The 20,266-nt window shown below is 30.0% G+C and overlaps 2 protein-coding genes across 2 annotated transcripts in view; one reads left to right on the top strand and one right to left on the bottom strand.

Moving 5' to 3' along the window:
* LOC103576982 (dynein axonemal heavy chain 10) overlaps window positions 1-20,266 on the bottom strand; it is a 68,897-nt gene that overhangs the window by 19,656 nt on the left and 28,975 nt on the right. The window contains exons 31-32 of the mRNA XM_014444728.2: window positions 17,982-19,545; window positions 17,771-17,925 (exon numbers count right to left, since the gene is read on the bottom strand). Coding sequence (XP_014300214.1) covers window positions 17,771-17,925; window positions 17,982-19,545 — 1,719 coding nt within the window. The remainder of the gene's footprint in view (window positions 1-17,770; window positions 17,926-17,981; window positions 19,546-20,266) is intronic.
* LOC106693109 (methyltransferase-like protein 22) overlaps window positions 8,772-20,266 on the top strand; it is a 62,813-nt gene continuing 51,318 nt past the window's right edge. Inside the window, exon 1 of the mRNA XM_053738901.1 lies at window positions 8,772-8,920. The gene's annotated coding sequence lies outside the window, so the exon portion shown is untranslated. The remainder of the gene's footprint in view (window positions 8,921-20,266) is intronic.

The following is a 20,266-nucleotide window of genomic DNA, read 5'->3' as shown; positions in this document are numbered from 1 at the left end:
TCTCTTCAACGTAATATTTTACTTTAAATAATTATTTAATTTATTACCCCGTGTCCATTAAATAATTACGTGTAAATAAATTTATTTTGTTGTCGCTGGACATTTATTATTTTATAAGTAAAGGGGAAATTTTGTAAATATTTGGGACTTGGTTAAATAAAAATTCATTATATATAATAATTGAATTAAGTCTCAAAGAAATTTACTCTCATCACCAGTGTCTTTAGAATAAGTTAAATTTCAGCCGCGTGTCCGGTCAAAACGAGTCGACCCATCTCTGAGATCTATTTCCCGCGTTCAGAACCAGCAACATCATAATTAAAATTTATATTTATTATTAATAATTAATTATTTAATCGGGAAATTATTTAACTGTGGTTAGTGGCTACTGGACACGAAGTAGCCAAAGGTCACCGTTATAGGTGGCATACTGTCTTTTAAAAGAAGTAATAAATTAAAATTTTCGGCTTTAATGAAATTTTTATTTTTAATCACAATCTTCGAAAACAACTCAAAATTACCAAATATAGAGATTTCAAACTTAACATTTCCCTCGAATACTAGTAATATGAAGCATGTTATTTTTTTAAATTACAACAATAGTCCAAGAAAATTTTTTTTCATTCACAACTTCTTATTGACTATGAAGAGCACTTTTTACAGTTTCTAGAACAATTTAAAAAATTTTTTTACAATCCTTTGTTTTGAAGTTAATAATAATGAAAAGTTGACTATTGACTGAAAAATTGGATAATTGGAAGGTTTATGAAAATTTGAAATAAAATTGTACATTTTTCAATGCTTTTTTTCCAAAAGTAATATCATTAAATATTTATTACAATTCAATGATATTTTTAAGAAACTATTTATCAAGAAATGAAATAGAGATATAAATTATTACTTACATGAAAACGACAGTTCTAAGATGTTTCGAAACTAATTAATTGAATTATTATTATTATTATCAACTTTACTAAGTTTTAAAGCATCGTCATAAGTTTGTACTCCAAATTCATGAGATGGTTTGAATTGTGCAACATTGAAATCAGGTAATGAATTACCAAAATTTGATACTACAAAAGACTATAAAGCAGATGTTAGTAATAGATGTTTTCAAAGATTATAAGTAAAAAAAAAAAAATCCTGATATTAAGTTCAAAAATTTTAATTCATTGCTTATTTTAAAAGTCAGTTGTCCATCTCGGAATTTTGCGTAAAAAACTTCTTTTATTTTTCAATAATTTTTTTATTTTATCAGGTACAAATTCAACCCCAAAGCTATAAAAAAAATCGGTCTGTCGGTTGACCCTGCGGGCCAGCCCCAAAACTTCCCGCTGTTTTCGAACTTAAAGAGCTCGAAAACATTAGTGCAGATATATTTTCGAGCTCTTCGAGCTCGTAAATGCTATCACATGCAATTGTTTTTTTACGATCTTTTCAAGCTCTAACAAGTTACTTGTTATGCTGAAGTTTGAAAATTTAAGAATCGAAAATCATCAATGAAGCGGTTTTTAAAATTTAGTTCCTGATTATGTTCAGTAAAATAAGTGTATTGAGGCAGAAATCAATGTCAGGGATCAAAATCAAGATTTAAATAAGTTTTGACTCATGTAAGAAACAATAAAATATGAAGATCCGATAAAAATATTAAAAACTACGTTTTATCGATTTTTTTGTTGATAATATGATTTAAACTAAAAACCAAGTTCGATGACATTATATGACCAAAAGAAACCATAAAAAAAAAGAGTTGGTATGATATCAGGCACATTTTAGTACGTTATATTATGATTTATCCGGAAAAAATGACATAAAATATTATTTCTTTAACTTTTTAACGCCGATATCTTTTGAACTAATCAATCGATTTTGATAGTTGACGTGGCAATCGCCACGTTTTATTGAATTCTAGAGCTGATTAAAATTTAAAATCGATCGCGTCAGTCGTTTCGAAAATATTTAGAAAAAATCGTTTTTCACCATTTCTTTCTCCCGCGATAACTCTCGAACGAATTATCTGATGTTGATGTTTGAGGTGGCAATCGACGCGTTTTATTGAGTACTAGAGCTGATTAGATTTTGAAGTCGATCGTATAAGTCGTTTTTGAGAAATCAATAAAAAACAAAAAAAAATTTTTTTTTTTTTTCGTAATTCGCAAATATTTTCGAGTCTATTCGATCAAATAATTTGAAATTTTCAGGAAAGTTGATGGCCAACAAGCTCTTTCGATTGCTACCTCAACCATCCAAATCGATTCATTAGTTCAAAAGTTACAATGAGTTTACATACATACAGAACACACACACACACACACACACACACACACACACACACACACACACACACACACACATACACACACTCGGACATCATTCTGAAAATAGTCAGAATAGCTTCCTAGGACCTCAAAACGTCGACATCTGATGAAAACTCGATTTTCGAAAATCGGGGTGAAAACAATAACTTCCCGAAATTTTTGAAAATCGTCGATTTTCTTAGCAGGAAGTTAAAAATATTTGTTTTTTCGCTTTAGCTTGACATATATATAATATTTATTCACACGTGATCACGTCAAGAGTCAGCGCAGTGCATAAGAAAATAGACTTAGAATGGAGAATAAAAACCATCAGGTTCAAGCCCACCAGTCGCCGATATTTATTCAATAATAAAAAACAGATTTAATCCTTTTCAGTAAGTCCCTCATCAAATAGATAATTAAACAAGAATACGCGAGAGATTTATGAGAATATTTTTAAATTTTAAATGAATATTTTTTTGTATACTGTTATTTATTCAAATAAAGAAAATATTTATTGCATGCGATTTTAATCCTAAATAAGCCATCTACCGACAAAACTTACCAAAAAAAAATTTAGTACCGATTACCAAATATTTTTTTGGTGGAAACAAATATTTATTTTACCATAATGAGATTTAATTGAGATAAAAAAATGATTTATCAAATTATAATAGATTGTGTTAATAGGCACAAAATATTTTTCTCTCCCAAATACATGACTAAAAATTTTGTTACTAAATCCATTTAGTACTCAGTAATAAATCTTTCTATCAGTGCAGAAAGTTGCATTGAAAATAATCATTAGTCTTTTTTAATTATTAACAATTTCCTATGCTTATTATAATCAAAAATATACGTGAACTTTTTCAAAATACGTTGAAAGAGAGAAACCAGTGATAAAATTTAATAAAATAGAGAAAAAATTTTTTTTTTTTAATTTTCAAAAATCAAAAAAAAATAGTAGCCATTGAAAACCCATGACCAGACCGGCCTAAAAAGTTGTGGTTTGAATAGTAGTTTACTGTAAAGAATTTTGAAGAAAATCAAAATATGCACTAACTTTAAAAAATGCAATTTAAATTTTAAAAATAAAAAATCACGTATTAAAACACTTGGAATAATTTTTTTGTATTTTTTTCCAAAAGTACATGGGAAAATGATAGTTTTTTATTCAGTGAGTATTTTGATTTAAACCATTCCCTAAAAAGTTATCCGTAAAAAACCATAAAAGGAGCGGTTTTCTTTAAAATTTGATATCTTTTGAACCGGTGATCAAAAAAATTTTAACATTTCGGAAAAAGAGTTTTTTGATGGGTACAAAAAAATAAAAAAAAATTGAGGAAATCTAAAATTAAAATTTTTCAAACCGTCCGATTTGGCGTGGAATGCCCCATATACTACTTAAAACTAATAATGGATAAGTAATTAAAATAATTCATGGATAGTTTCTTTAAAAAAATGAGTATTATTCATGAAAAAAAAAATTATGATTAAATAGACAATTAATTAAATTTACTAATTTCTATCATATTTTTCTACATGCGGTTGAGCAAAATTTTAGCTTGTAAAAACCTCGTAAGCTTGTCATAACCTTGTCATGGTAATAACAGCTAGGAGGCGCCTCAGAAGAAGCAGTGGGGGTAGTGAAAGTCTCCCACCATCGCTAAATGTAGTGAGGATAACGTACGAGACTTGCATATAAATGCTAACTGGGACCATAAGGCATCAGAAAGTCTTGAATCTTAGAACAGTTCAGCCTCTAAGTTATACACGTCACTATTGTGCATTAAATCTCTCGGAATTAAATTATTTATCTACAACACAATATTAATTTTTTTCAACTATTGTGCTGTATCGTGAGTTATCAGTGCGAGTTGTCCTACGAGTGCGATAAGAGAAGAGAAATCAAAGAAACATCATCCTTCTGAAAAACCGATTATCTCAACTGCAGAAAAAGTATCTATTGCTTACACGTGTCTACAGCACGTTTTGTTGTATGTGGTCTCACATTATTTATTTTTTTCTTTATTTGCCAAATCCCGGCGATATGAAAGAAAGATAAAAAATTATAAATTAATCAATTTGATTGTTTGTTTAACTTTCAGCTACAAATAATCGTCATGAGAGCCGAAATATCAACAACAGCCAACTTCCTGGTTCAATTGCTAGAGGTGAGATCAGGGTACGCACCCGATGATAATTTTTCTGATGATCAACTCGACAACTTCAGGGTATCATTCACCCAAGTACTTGAACATCTGTATTTGGGCCACTGGTATCCTGAAGCTCCAAGCCGTGGATCGGGGTTCCAGTGCCTCCGGATAAATGAAAAAATGGACCCAAGGATCACCCGAGCAGCAGTCAACGTAGGTCTTAAGTCAAGGCTACTCCGAGCGTCTCTCCCAAAAGAGTTAACCATTTGGATCGACCCTTTAGCGGTGACATACCGCTTAGGAGAAACTGGCAAGTCTCATGTTCTATATGTTCATGTAGAGTATGAAGAATTTTTGTCGAGACCTTCTTCAGCAGCATCATCATCAACTAGTATTTAAAGTATGGCCAGACGTAATTTGCAAAAATAGTTTTTTAAATTTCGCTAGTAGTATTCAAGTAGAAATGCTGGAAAGCTAATTGTTGTATATATAGTCTAGATTGTAATATATAATTTATTATTTTTAATATTAATTTTAGTACTAATAATATGTATAGGGTAAAACTGGGGTTACTTTCAGTTGCCAATTAAAAGTTATTAATTAATTGATAATTCAAAAAAAAAAAGAACCACACTTAACCAGAAAAGATGAACCAGTAAATTGATAAGAATCTGAATTTAATAATTAGCCAGTATTAATAGATAAATATTACTTTAAATCAATGCGAATAAAATTGGTTCACTGAAATATCGTAGTAACTTTTAATAAGCAAATTAGAAACACAACCTACCCCTTTTGGCTCGGGTACTGCTCGCCGAAGTCCAGGGTGGAAAACAAAAGGGGTCTTCAAAGAGACAGACAATATTAAATATGGCGATTTAAATTTTATTCAAATCAACACTCTACATGGGCTTCGAGCCCTGGTTCTACAACCTCTACAATAATTGATTACGGTTTTTAATTATTTAAATCACGGTTACGCGGTCAATTCACACACACAAAAGTTACGCGGACTAGTGACGCGGTTCTACCCTCTCCCGGGTGCTTCAGGGGTGTCTGGTCGACTTCCCCGTCGGCCCTGCACGAATTCCCCTTCCCCGAGGGTAAGCGGATGGTCTCCGTCTAATCCCCACCTAATCGGCTAGTTTCACCTAGCACCCCTTGGCAGAAGGCCTCAGAGTGGGGACCCTCAAATCTCCCCGAGAATCAAATTTCGCTTACCTTGGTCCGGTCGGACTCGGGGTAGTCGAAGTTCCAGATGTTGTCCAGGGAATGGTCTTCCTCCAGAAAACGTCTCGGGAGACTAAGTTGCCAATACGGCCTTTACGAGCGCTTTTATTACCTGATCCACCCGCCACACATACGAAAAGGGATAAATTTCATCGCCCTCTAGCGTCGCTTGCTTAAGCGTGGCGATCGAGAAATTATTTTAAGTCCCTGGGCGACCAAATCAAAGGGAAACAGAAAATTACAAAATAATATGTCAAGAGACTGAATTTCTTCTAAGTTTTTGTGCGGTAATATCAACGAGAATTGAAAAATATACTTCAAACGAAATATAAAAATGATTTGGAAAGAAAAAGAATGTGTTTAAGAGTTTGAGCAAATATTGAATACGGAGAAGTTAGCCGTACGGCTTACGCACTCGCGAGCGAATGGAAAGAGAATGGAAGAATACGCGATTAAAATACTAAGTTAATTTCAACTCTCACACATTATTTCTCATAATTTTATTTTATTTTATATTTCTTTCGATCTCTTAAAAATTTTAAAAGATTCACATGGAATTATTTTTCACGTTTTTTCTTTCCCTTCGATTCTGTCGGCTCGGGACTTAGAATAATTTTCACTCGGCGCGTATCCCTATACTCATACTTATACACTCGTACCAATGTAATATCACACAACATCTTAGTAATAATATAACACAGCCATAGTAAATAATAAATCACATAATTATAGTAATAGTGTAAAGTATATTGAAAAAGAAATAGAGATCAATAGTAATTGAATCACATGTAGTAATTAAGTAGTAGTAGTAATAGTTATAATCGTAGTTAAGCTAGTCATAGGTAATATAAAAAAATAGTTTTTAAGGATAAATAGTAATTAGAGTAAGCACCATAGTTTTGGGTTTAGTCATAAGCAAACAAAAGTAATCATAGTAATCATAATAATACTAGTTATAAGTCATAGAAATATTAATATAAAATAGTAACTAATACTCGTAATAGTAGTCAATAGAATAGTAATAAATCATAATAGTAATAATGATAGTAATAAGAAAATCACAAATAATTAGTCAATAGTAATAAGAAATCATAAATAATAGTAATAGTTGAATACAGTCCATAGTATAATAATAGTAGTAGTAGTAGTAATAATAATAATGATAAATCACAATCGTAATAAAAAAACTGGTCCGCACACCGATCCCGTCACAAATAACTTTAACTAAATCAATGACAATACTTCAATTTTTCAATGTATTGAAGTGAATTAATAATAATTCGATAATTTTACAATAAAAATTATTCACTGTTTATTATTTGCAATGCATTATTTTATCTAATAGTTAATTTTAATTAGGAAGTAATTCATAAATTTAAATATTAGTAACTTTAATAAATTTATTTGCATTAATTTTTTAAATAAATTTATATGCACTTTTCGAATTCAATTCAGGTACCGGCGGGTAATAAGGCCTAGCTAAGGGAGATTTTGAATAAAATAGAAAATATTGCATTTAATTATTGAAATGTATCATTAATCTTTATTTCAATACATTAGCCATAAAATGTAATCAAGTAATAGTAATGTTTACCATAATCAAACAAAAAATCATACTTTTACAAAAACCATACGAATAGGCCTTATTTTACTACCGTAGGATAATAAGGCCTACGGGTTAAACAAACTGGAATAGTTTAACTATACTTAATAAAATTGCTATTAGAGATGAATCATCACTTAAATTTAGCAACAATACTTTTTAAGAATCAGAGGACTAGATTGTTTTGCTCAACAGCACTTAAAACTATCAGTATCCTTTTTCAGAGTCAGTAGACTAGATTGATTTTTATAATTTTTTCTGCGCTACAACAGCATATGACGGATGATGAAATATAAAAGACAGGGAACGTGGTATCGGGACTCTATAAATTTGTCGTAACATCTCTATGCAAGACCCTTCTACTAGAGTAGCCTTTAGTGGAGGCGATTATTTTAAATATTATTTCTGTCACTTAGGCGTTATTACCCACAGGTACCTTTCTTTTATTGAGTCAAGTAATTCAAATCGATGTGTTTAATCAATTCAAATTATTTTATTTTATTTATATTAATTCGAGTGAAAATGAAAAATATTGGAAAATTCAAACGTGCACGATTTACTTGCTTAATCGAAAAACTGCCAGTAGACTGCGTTCGTATCTGCATGAAAGTATTAAAAGAAAAAAGTATAAAATAGTATTAATGATAAAAGAAAAAGGCAGCTGATTTTTTTTCATGAATCGCTAGTTTCAAGTTATTAATTATAATTGAACCAGTAAGATTTAAATAGTGATTATAAAAGGGGTTTTTTATTTAGGTGTTTAAGGTTAATGCACGGTAAAAGAAAGATGGCGTTTAACACCCTGCTGGTATGATTTTAAGACAGATACTAAAATAGTATGTGAAATATTCCAAGACAGTATAGTAAGGAGTCCCAGAAGAATGGCGTTATTTACTATACTGTATAGTACTGGAGCTATTGTATTTCTCTTACGTATGCATAGCAGGCACGGTGAAACAGCATGGCTTTGAGACCCATACTACAATGCCGAGGGCACAATGCTATTAGTTTTTCCCGCCATAATTTTTGGCGAGTCAATCAGTGTATATTATCGTATTACCGCCAAAACTTTATAGATGTCGTTAGACTTTCAGTTAGTAGCACACGTGCGCGTATGTTATAGATAAAAATATCGACCGAAGGGAGAGTAAGTCGATATAGTGGGGATAAAAATCAATATTTTTATCCAGCCACGTGGTGCACTAAATTAATTATTATTTTATTATTTGAAAGTGATAGTATCGATTATGTTTATGTTTATTGATTGGAAATATTATTCAATTTATTATTATGATATAACTCAGGTCGTGTGACAATTTTATATGTTTTATTTAAATTGATAATTTCGGGTCCGAGGTCATGAGAGGGGATAACACGTGAGTGATTAACCTCCCTCGGAAAAATCAAGGAAAGATATAGTCAGAGAGGACCGGGATTTTGTGAAGGTAAGACGTGTTGTTGTCCGTGATTATTTTTGAGAAAATTGTTCTGACCCAGTTGCCGTAATTTTGTAAAATTAAATAGTTAAAGTTTATTTAATTTGGATAATTGATATTCTGTTATATGAAGTAAAAATATAGTTCATGTGATATTTATTATCCAAAAGTTCCAGAAGTTGATTGTTATCAACGCCGGTAAGTCAGTTGTATCTTCATTTGTTGCATCGGCTATCGCTGGTTCTTCGGTAGAGTTGATCGCGGTATTTGCTTGATAAATACTTGACACTGAGTTATATTGTTATAATAAGTTGAATTCGTTTGGCGTACGTTCCATGTACGTAGACGCGTCGAGCAAATTCCTTAAAGGATTAGACAAAGATAGCAAGTGTGGCTCTCTTTTACACTAGTATTTCATATTTTATTTTAAAAGTATAGTTGAGTGTATAATATTATTTCTCTGGGTAAAATTTATTTTTTGGTATGCAACCCAGTGTTGCCACATATATTGAGTACCCGTGTCTTTCTCTCCCCAGAGTAAATAATTTAAAATAAGAAAAGATTATTATTATTATTTAATACAATTTTATTATAAAGAATTAAGTATACTAATTATATTGGGTAAAAGTTTGTAATTTGTAATTTGGTTTCTCCAGTGGATAATTTAATAATATTATTTGAATTGAATTGATTATTATTGTAACCATTTGTTGAGTTTATTTAAATATATTTTGAATTGAATAATTTAGTAAAAGGAACCCAGTGATAGCCAATATTTATTTGTTTGTTTCCTGGATGTATTTAGTAGTAATTATTCCTTATTATTATTTTTTATTCATTATATATTTGTTTGGTTGTCATTCCGCTTGGTGCATACATTCTCGCTCAAGATTTTGTCCCGTGATCTCTCCCCTGATCGTTATTAGTTTTGTCCGTTTTGTAAAAACAGATTGGCGCCCTCGTGCACTAACCCAGCCTGAGGAGCTGGTCTAGGCACATCTTTAGTTTGTTTATAATTATTTATTATTCTGAGTAATAATTATTATTGTTATTTATAATTTTTTTAATACACTTGGGTGACCACATACGACTCCGGGTTTGTTTCACGTCTCCGTCGTGAAAAGAAAAACGGTTTACGTTATAAAATCTAGTAAATAATGGGGTCTGTGTAAACATGACTTTTAAAAATGGAACCACACCATTAGCGCTAGCGAGAAAAAAAAAGAAATGAGATTGCTAAATATTTGTTAGATGAAGGTGCTAATGTAAATGTTGCTTGTCACCATAAAACGCCCCTGATGTTGGCTATTGAAAATCCAAAAATAAATGAAGATTCAGTAAGACCTTTGATCATTTTTACGAATAGAGATGTGCTTGGAATGAGTTATTCTTTTAATAAACGCGCTGATGTAAATACTCCTTGTAAAAATAAACTGCGATTATATCTGATTATTGATCAGAGAAAGGATGAAATAATTCAATATCTGAAAGATAAAGGTGTTGATGTAGATTTTTCTTGTGAAGATAAATCGCGATTATATCTGGTTATTGATAAGAATGAGGATAAAATTGTTCGATATCTGATAGATAAAGGTGCTTATGCAATAATTTTTTATAAAAATAAACGGCAATCATATCTGGTTATGGATCAGAGTGAGAATGAAATATTTTAATATCTGATAGATGAAGGTGCTGATGTAAATGCCGTTTATCAAAATCAAACTCCTTTATGTCTGGCGATTGAAAAAAGAAGAAATGGAATTGCTAAGTATTTAATAGATAGAGGTGCTAAAGTAAATGGCATTTATAATGATAACTTACCATTACATTGCGCTATTAGAAACATTGATTCTAGCGAAATACATACATATTTAAAAAATAGTGGTGCTTCTGAAGATGTTAACAATTATAAGTCGTCATTATACTTAGCTATTCAACACCGGGCAACGGAATTAGCTAAATATTTAATAGATATTGGTGCTAATGTAAATGGTGAACATCATAATCGCTCGCCGTTAGAGGTAGCTATCTACTCACGCACACCTCAAATACTTAAATATTTAATCGATCACGGTGCTGATATAATTGGTATTGATCATGATAATGGGCCATTATATGAGGCTATTGTTTTCAATGAAATGGAATCAGCTAGTTATTTACTAAATAATGGTGCTGCTTTAAGTGGTGGTTTTAATGATCATGGACCATTACAATTATGCTATTGACAGACATAATACGGCACCAGCTAAATTATTAATCAATGAAGGTGCTGATGTAAATGGTGTTTGCTGTCATAACTCGCCATCAAATTTTTTTTTTTGTCAAGAACGAATTGGCCTAGCCAAATATTTAATAAATAAAGGTATTGCAGTAAATATTCTTTATGATGATTACTGGCCATTATTTAAGGTTATTCAATGCCATGCAAACCAGTGGGCTAATTTAAAGAATAACGGTGCTTATATGAATGGTATTTGTTATAATGAATCGCTCATAAATTTTGCTGTTGTTCAGAAACAAATTGACATAGTAAGATATTTAATAGAAAAAGGCACTGCTGTAAATGGTGTTTATGAAGATAATCCGCCATTATATTTTGCTATTGGTGTAAATCACATTGAAATAGCCAAATATTTAATAGATAGTGGTGCTAATGTAAATGGTGTTACGGATGATAGCTCGCCATAATAGATAGCTATTCTTTACCATGCAATAGAATTAGCTAAATATTTAATAGACCATGGTGCTGATGTAAATGGTATTTGTAATGATCATTCGCCATTATATTTTGCTATTCTTCACGATCAAACTGAAATAGCGAAATATTTGATAGACAATGGCGCTGCTGTAAATGATAATAGTAATGATACCTCGCCATTATATGTATCTGTTGTTACTGATCGGCTTCATATCGCAAAATATTTAATTGATAATGGAGCTGATATCAATAAAATTATCAACAAAAAACAACTTGTAGAAGTAGCGCTTCACTATAAGCACATAGATATTGCTGAACTTTTATTAAAATCAATGAAGAATGTATTACGAAAGATGAAAGTGATAACGTAGCTGCTACAATAAAATAAGAGCGGTTACTGATAAAAAATGATTTATTACGCGCTTTATATGCTGAAGAAATTAAATTGATAAATTCACTAATGATAAATAAGGTAAATTTCCCAATACCGGAATGAGAAAGGGTATACGACTGATTTTTATCGTTTTTAAAATATTAAAATAGGTTATCAACCTAAATAATTTATTACATCATATAAAATAGACATTTATCTATTAAAAAATAATGAAATTAGTTAATTTTTCTTAAATTTAATATAAAAAAAAAACATTTTTTTCTATTACACCCAAAAGACCCAACACCGGAACGCTGAAATATCCTTGTTCCAATACCGGAATTCGGTTGTCCTAATACCGGAACAGTAAATAAAACAAATTATTTTTTAAGTAAATGAGTTCAAAAAATTGTAGAAAGGAACACTTTTTTTATTAATTGATAATAAATACAAAATATTGTGAAAAGTAATAATCAAAAACATTATTGTTTTTTATTTTTTTTTTTTTTCTATTTTCATTTTGTTCTTTCTTTATTTGTTTTTTGCGGTCTCTTTCTTGTTTTTTCTGTTCCTGCAATAATTTTTTAGCTTCTTTTGCTTGCAATCTCTTAGGTATACCGTACTTTCTACTAATAACACCTAACGGTACACCACTGCGAATATCGTTTAAAGCAGCGTCAATATCATTGATGTTATGAAACTTTTAATTTTTTTAATTTTTGGCATTTTAGTTAAATCTATAAAAAAAATTATGAAATCATTTATAAATGCAATGATGTGAATTTATTAATAATGAAAATATTAACTATTATTAAATAATATTAATGTAAAATGCATTTAAAATTTTCAAATGATTAATTATTTAATAAAAAATAATTATTTTGAACCGAAGAATAGAAACAAAATTAATCATTTGAGGTTATATTATAAAAATTATAAAAGAAAAAAAAATTAAACACAAAAATTTATTTTTTATGATTTAAATAAGAGTTTATCTACATTTAATGCATTTTTAATAATAATCATACTTACTGCATTAAATATTAGGTCTCCAACATTAATGTTGCACTTGATTTTAGCCAGTCAATAAAACTCACCGTTAATGTCTATCGATAACATTAATATGACTGACTGTTCCGGTACAGGGCACGGGTTCATTTTGGTGTACCAATAAACGAACAGTAAAATGAAATTAATAATACTATTTTTTCCATATTTTTAATATGCTTTCTTGAATTTTATATAATTCAAGATGCATATAAAAAAAAATTATTGAAAAGTAATTTTATACATTTTTAATAAGCTTAAGACCATTGACTGATTTCTTAACAAAACCATTAAGAAACATGAGAAAGTCATGGATCCGAGACTATTGCTATTATTTACATTTTTTTTTTTTCATATTTCGGATATATCTTATATTCTATTATGTAGCTAAAAGATTAAGGTTTTAAATAAAAAAAGTTTTATTTAACTTCATCGCGTACGAGTTAAAATATAATATAATGATTATCAAATCGTTCCGGTATTAGGTGTTGTTACGGTATTGGGACATTTACCTTACGCTAACCTGTTATGAGTTATTGCGTATGCCGCTTTATAAATTAGCTCCAAAACTTAAATTTTTGTATGAAAATTATCTTGATGTAGGATTTCTCACTTCCTTCTTAAGGATTTTAACTCAGGATTCTTCTTATAAAATAATTATTGCGTATTGTATGGTAAGAGCATCAAAAAAGGCTAGACTATTGGTTAAAGTCAAGATCTCCGTTGTTTATACTTCGCGAATTTAGTTATTAAATCCAGAAAGTGTAAGAGAAATGTTGCGATATTTAAAAAGTAGGGAATTGATATTCCGATGCATAATCTCTTGTAAGAAATTCTTATTTATTTTTGAGAAATTCTAATTAAGTTTTGATTTTCAATGTTAAATCCTTAACTTATATTTTTATTTTTATACTTAATTTAAAATTATAATTTGATCTACTGTAAAATTGTTTTTACATTACAGATAAAATATTAATATTAAATTGAAATAATAAATCATAAATTATTGATCCAAATTTTTCAACAATTTATATTTACACAGAAAAAAAGGATATCTTGGCGTAAGAATTTTTTTTTTGCCGCAAGAATATTTTTTGCAATTTTGAATGAAAACGAAAATTTTCTTGGTTCAAGAGCAAAATTTTCTTAAATTTAGTCATCTTGGCATAAGATTTTTTTTTTATTCAACCAATATAATATATGTTTCTTGAAGTAAAAATTATTTTCTTAAAGTGAGAAAAATAAATATTTTGCCCCAATATACAATCAATTGTCCGAAAAGTAAAATATTCTTTCTTGAAGAATAATTTATTTTGAATCAAGATAATTTGTGACTCGAGTCAAGAATTAAAAGTACTCGATTCAATAGTAAGAAATATCTTGGCTTAAGTATTTGTTGTGTTGCGGCAAGTAAGCGTAGACGTTTGAACCAACAGCACCTGCACTCACGGCTCAACGCAAAAATTCTCTTGGGAAAGCTAACTGTACTATACTAAAGTGGCGGTAGTTTAGACTCTACATTGTACAGTGTGCTAACTAGATATGGGTAAAGTGAACGAATGTTCAGGAAATGGTCGGGTAGCATAACTGGTAAAGCTCTCGCGTGATGCCGAATCGGTCTAGGTTCGATTCCTACCATGAGCAAACAATTTATTTTTCTCAATTCGTTCATAAGCCATTTAATCGAGAGAGTTTATTCCTTATCCTCTCTACTGCTGTATTGCGGTGTTCTAAATATACGCATACACTTTCCTGCTTGACAATATTTAATATTTATATTAGGTTAGATTCACTGAAAAATATAGGTCAATATATTTTTTTAAGTAGAGTCATATATTTTCTTGAATCGAGACTAGAATTTTTTTAAGTCAAGAAAAAAAATCATCAATGGAAGAATTTTATGTCTTCCGTTAAGTAAATATTTGCATGATTCAAAAAAAGTTATTTTATTAAGCTAAGATTATAATTTATTTAAATCAAAATTAAAATTTTCTCATTACAATAGACCGTTGTCTTGAGTCGATAATGTAGTTTTCTCAAACTGAGAGTAAATGTTCTTCTGTCACGCAAAAAAAGTTCTTGGTTTGAGATGTTGATATATATTGTGACAATTTAGTATACTCACCAACCAAGACAGAAAAGTATCTTGTTTTGATAGTTTTTTTTACTTGGTTAGAAACAAAATATATTTGACTTGAAATAATTATTCTTAAACCAAGATTATTTAACTTGAATTAAAATTTAATTATTCTTGATACAATATTTTTATAATATTAGTCGAAGAAAATGTTCTCGGATTGAAAAAACCCAATTACTCAGCCCAAGAATAAAAAAATGAAGGCGAAAATTATCTTGGGCCAAGTCAACCTTTTTTTCTGTGTAATTAAGTTTCCAGAACTTTGATGTAAGTATATAAAATTATTAATTATATAATAATAAAAATTTCTTTAATTCTTAAAAGCCAGTGAATTCCCTGCTTAAAAAATCCGATAGATTCTTATTGCTGTATGTATAAAACCCTATACTAGGGTGGTTAAAAAAAAAAATTAGTTTTTTTTTGTTTCTACTCCCTGAAACCTTAGTGGTTGTCAAGGAAAAAATCCTCCCAAAAGATGAGCTCTCTAGCTCAACTCTAAGAGGTCGCTATTTTAATTTTAATTTCCCATATAATTAACATGTAAAAATTTACTTTTTCACTAAAAGTGTAATTACTCGTAAGCTGCTCAATATTTTTCAAATTTATACGACGATCTTCAAAGCAGATTCTACGAGCTTTCCAAAACCCGATGATAACTCGAAATTATCGCCAATTGAAGCTAGCAAAAAAAAAAAAAAATTTACAATTTCCTTTTGAAATACAAAATCGATACTATTCAGATAGCTCTAATTGGCGTTCTACTTATGATAATTATGACTTATCATAGGGTTTCGGAAAGCTTGAGGAATCAGCTTTAACGATCTTTGTATAAATTTGAAAAATATTGAGCAGCGTACGAGTAATTACACTTTTAGTGAAAAAGTAAATTTTTTCATGTTAATTAGATAGGAAATTAAAATTAAAATAACGACCTCTTAGAGTTGAGCTAGAGAGCTCATTTCTTGAGAGGATTTTTTTCTCGGCAACCACTAACATTTCAGGGGGTAAGAATAAAAAAAAATAAATAATTTTTTTTTGAACCACCCCACCCTATACTTAACTATAGCACTTCTCATAGAACTCATTCATTCTTATAAAATCTCTGTAGGAATTTATGACAATCTATTAGATTCTATGAGATTTTTTAAACAGGGTTGACCAATCTTGTGACTTAAGACGTAAACTAGACCTCTGATTAAAAGCTCCGATTGAAATCAATTAAACCATTTCAATCGTGAAATAAAAAAAAAATATATTATTTTCCAATTTTCAGGGTTTTTCCATTTTTCAGGGTTTTTTTTATTGCAATTTGTCAAAGTAAAAAATTTACTGGTAATATATTCGAATTATTTCTGAACAACATTATTTTCTTGATCGTTACGGAGAAAAATCATTAAAAAATATCAAATCATTAGTTTTTTAATTAAATGAAATTAATTCAATTGTTTTTTTCGCACAACTCAATTGCGAAGCAATGAAATGTATTCTGCTAACGCTTACTCGGTCAGCTGATTCACTTACGCAAAAATTATTTTTACACTCATTCAAATATTCTTAACTAGAACAAAATTCGTACCATTTGAAAGATAGTTTATTAATGAATAAAACAAACGTAAATTTAAGTTATTTTCAAATTCCCGCTAAGAAAATTGTAAATTTTCAAAAATTCGGAAAGTTATTATTTTCACCCCGATTTTCAAAATTCGAGTTTTCATCAGATGTCGATATTTTGAGGTCTTAGAATGCTATTTTGACAATTTTCAGATTGATGTCCGAGTGTCTGTATGTATGTGTGTAAGCTTTTTGTAACTTTTTAGCTAATGAAACGATTTTGATGGTTAAGGCGGCAATCGAAAGAGCTTGTTGGCCATCAACTTTCCTGAAAGTTTCAGATCATTTGATCCAGTAGACTCGAAAATATTTGCGAATTAGGAAGAAAAAAAAATTTTTTTTTTTAGTTTTTTATTGATTTCTACGAAACGACTTCAAAATCTAAGCAGATCTAGAACTCAATAAAATATATCGATTGCCGCCTCAACCATCAAAATCAGTCAAAATTCGTTCATGATATCGTGGGAGAAAGAAATACTAAAAAAGGGTTTTTTTCGAAAACAATGGCATACAAAAGAAAATGTGTTCACAACAATGTTTTCGAGCTCAAGCAGCTCGGTAAGTTTAGGTTTCACTATATTTAAAAAAAAAAATGGTGTATTACCCTACAATGGACGGTGTGGCTCAATAAGTTATAGATCAAATTGAACGAAATATAGTACAGTACCGAATAGCTCAACTGGGAGAGTACTCGGTGCGATACCAACATGGTTTGGGTTCGATTCCCAATTCGAGTTATCTATATTTTTCTCAATTTATCTATAAATTGTCTTATTAAGAAGGTTAATTGTAAGTTTAGGTTTCACTATATTTAAAAATTGGCTCCTTGAGCTCGAAAACAGCGGAAAGTTGTGGGGCTGGCACAACCGATTGATACTTGATTTTTTATCACATTCAACCTTTTAAATGAGAAAAACCCTTTTGAAATTCACTTTCCAAATTCTTTTGGTTTAAATATAATTAACAAAAATCTGTAAACTGGTTGATCCTGCGGACCGGTCCCGAAATTTCCTGCTGTTTTCGATCTCAAGGAGCTCATTACTCGTAAGTTTGTTCAAAAGGAAAACTAGGCCAATGTTTTTGATTACTGTATTAGTGCAAAAAACATAATACCGTTCGCCTTCTTGGGTCCGAAAAAGAAAAAAGTAAGAACACATTTTAAACAAAAATTCTTGTACTTACTACCATAGTGACCATAAAATTTATAACAGTTGCCTTTGAGTACATTGCAGGATCAAAGTTAGGATTAGAAATTTTTGTCATAAAGTATACTCGAAAATTCACGTTGTATTCTATTTTTTTATCCCCCAGAATCACAAATGACCTGCCATTCACACCTGTAAAATAAATCAATTTAAATGTGTTATATTAAGGAATCGTAAAAATAACTCACTTTGGATATTTTTCTCTATAACATTATCTAAAATATAATCAAAATAATCAACGTCTTGAAAAATAATTGGATATCCATTTTCAATAGCTACTTCCAGGTCTTTAATATAATTTTTATTATAAAATGAAACAATTTTTAAATTTTTCTCTTCTTTTTTTTTTAGCCAATTGAGCGCTTGATTATGAGGATCAATACAAAGAGCGATCTTTGTTGAGTAGATTGTTAAAATTGCGTTTTGAGTAGAAAATTCATCCTGGGGTAACCCCTGAGAATTCCATTCTCGCATTTCGACGTCATTAGTTAGTTGATTTTCCAATCGGAATATCTTAGATAATGGAATATTTTTTTCTGTGATGCTCTTTAGCCAATCATTATAGACCATTTTATTCCTAAACTCACAAGAAAAAGGTCCGCAGTATATTAAAAACCCAGAAGACAATAAACAATCGCCGATAATGGATTCGTAGTCATCCTGTAAACATTTTAATTCTTTTTGCCATCTCTCACTTTCAGATGAAAGCGTATTCACCAATTCGTCGGCAAGACTCAAATTTCTTTGAGAAACATTGATTTCTTCTTGCAATTTGTCTTTTTTACACAACGTAGCCTCATATTTTACATTTACTTCTGCCAGTTGTTTTTTTAATTCTTCTAATTCATTTTCTTCTTTTTTAAATAGACTATGGATGTGTTCTGATTCAATTTTGAACTTTTCTAGCCGTTCTGATTTATCTTGTTCGTTTTGATAAACTTCACTATAATGTAACACAGCAAGAATAAATTTATAAAATGTAAAACCTGCTTTGCTTATTGATTTCAATTGATCTAGTTCATCACATTTCTTCAAACATGGTTTTATCAACTGATGTTGTTTCGTCATGATCTCGTGGATATCTAACTCCTGAAGAAATTCTAGAAAGTTTAAATTACTAACCAAATTTTGAAAACTTTCCCATGAAATTTCATCCGAGCCTTTTATTATCGCAAGACATTCGCCGACTATTTGAATAGGTTGTGGAGGTGATGGAAACGATTTAAACTCAGCCACATCACTATTCGTTAAAGTTTTCAATGCTTTTTTCGAAGTATCTAGTTCGAGCAATGCATCGGCAAAAACTTTCTCACACTCTATGGGTTTTTCGGCTGTAATTTTATTTTTCTCTGTCGGTTCATCTTTTTTTTTTAAATTGATTTCTTTTATCTGTGTGATTATTTTTTCTAATTTTTCAATCGAAGTAAACAATGCGTCGCATTCTTTTGTTAGTTCAATTACATCAATACTTTGAACTGATAATGTATCATTTAATTTAACAAGATTCTCTGAAGTTTCAGTAATTTTTTTCACTGCAGCCGACAGCCGATCACATTGAAAATTAACATATTTCTTTTTTTTCGTTAGAAGTTCTAGAAACGTGTTGATAAAACCGATGAAATGCTTTGGCGTAACGTAATTATTTCTTCGATATTTTCTAAATAAGTCCAAAGTATATATTTCAACACCAACGTGTACACTAACTATATGCAGAACAATATTTTCACGATACTCTGCAGAAATACACTCGTCCTACGGTAGTTAAATGATTTTAGTAATTCAATATTATATTGCGTAGCAAGGGATGAAATTAGACGATTTCGGACGAGGATGAAGTTGACTGACCGAGCTGAAGGCAGACATCTCCCGAAATCTGAAATTGTCATTTCATGCCCTGCCATACACTAGTGTTCAATAAATACTTGAGATTTCTTAATGGTGCGGTATCAGTGGTTTTCTTCTACTTAACCAAAAGAAAAAAAACTACGTTTTTAAATGTTATAAAGTATTGTAACAATAAAATATGTTCCTACATAACAATCTTATAGCAATCTTACCCAAGTCTGGGCGCCAGTACACTATAGCGTTGTCTATGTCTTTATACAACTACGGATCTTACTGTAGATACTGGTACAAAGTTTTGAATTGCAAGTCGTGTATAAGACAAAAAAAACATTGTGTTATGTTTTACTTCAAGAATTGTGCAAAAATATTGAAGATATTTTGTTTAAGGTGTATTGGTACAATGCCCTGATTAAACAAAATGATTTACTCAATGATGAGTGCATATCTATGTATATAGTATTAAAAATGAGTTTTTCGAATCATTTCTAATCGTCTTTTTTTTAACCAAGGTGGCTTGAGCTAATCTTCCACCAGCAATTACTTGCATATACTAACGCTTATCTTGTATCAGATCTGATCAAAAAGTCTTGTATTACATTATCTATGTCCCTTCTACTTTGCCCTCTCC

This window comes from Microplitis demolitor, chromosome 4 (genome assembly GCF_026212275.2).
Source record: "Microplitis demolitor isolate Queensland-Clemson2020A chromosome 4, iyMicDemo2.1a, whole genome shotgun sequence".
NCBI lineage: Eukaryota > Metazoa > Arthropoda > Insecta > Hymenoptera > Braconidae > Microplitis > Microplitis demolitor.
The sequence above is the reverse complement of the archived record's forward strand: the minus strand, read 5'-3'. Positions and strand labels throughout refer to the sequence as shown.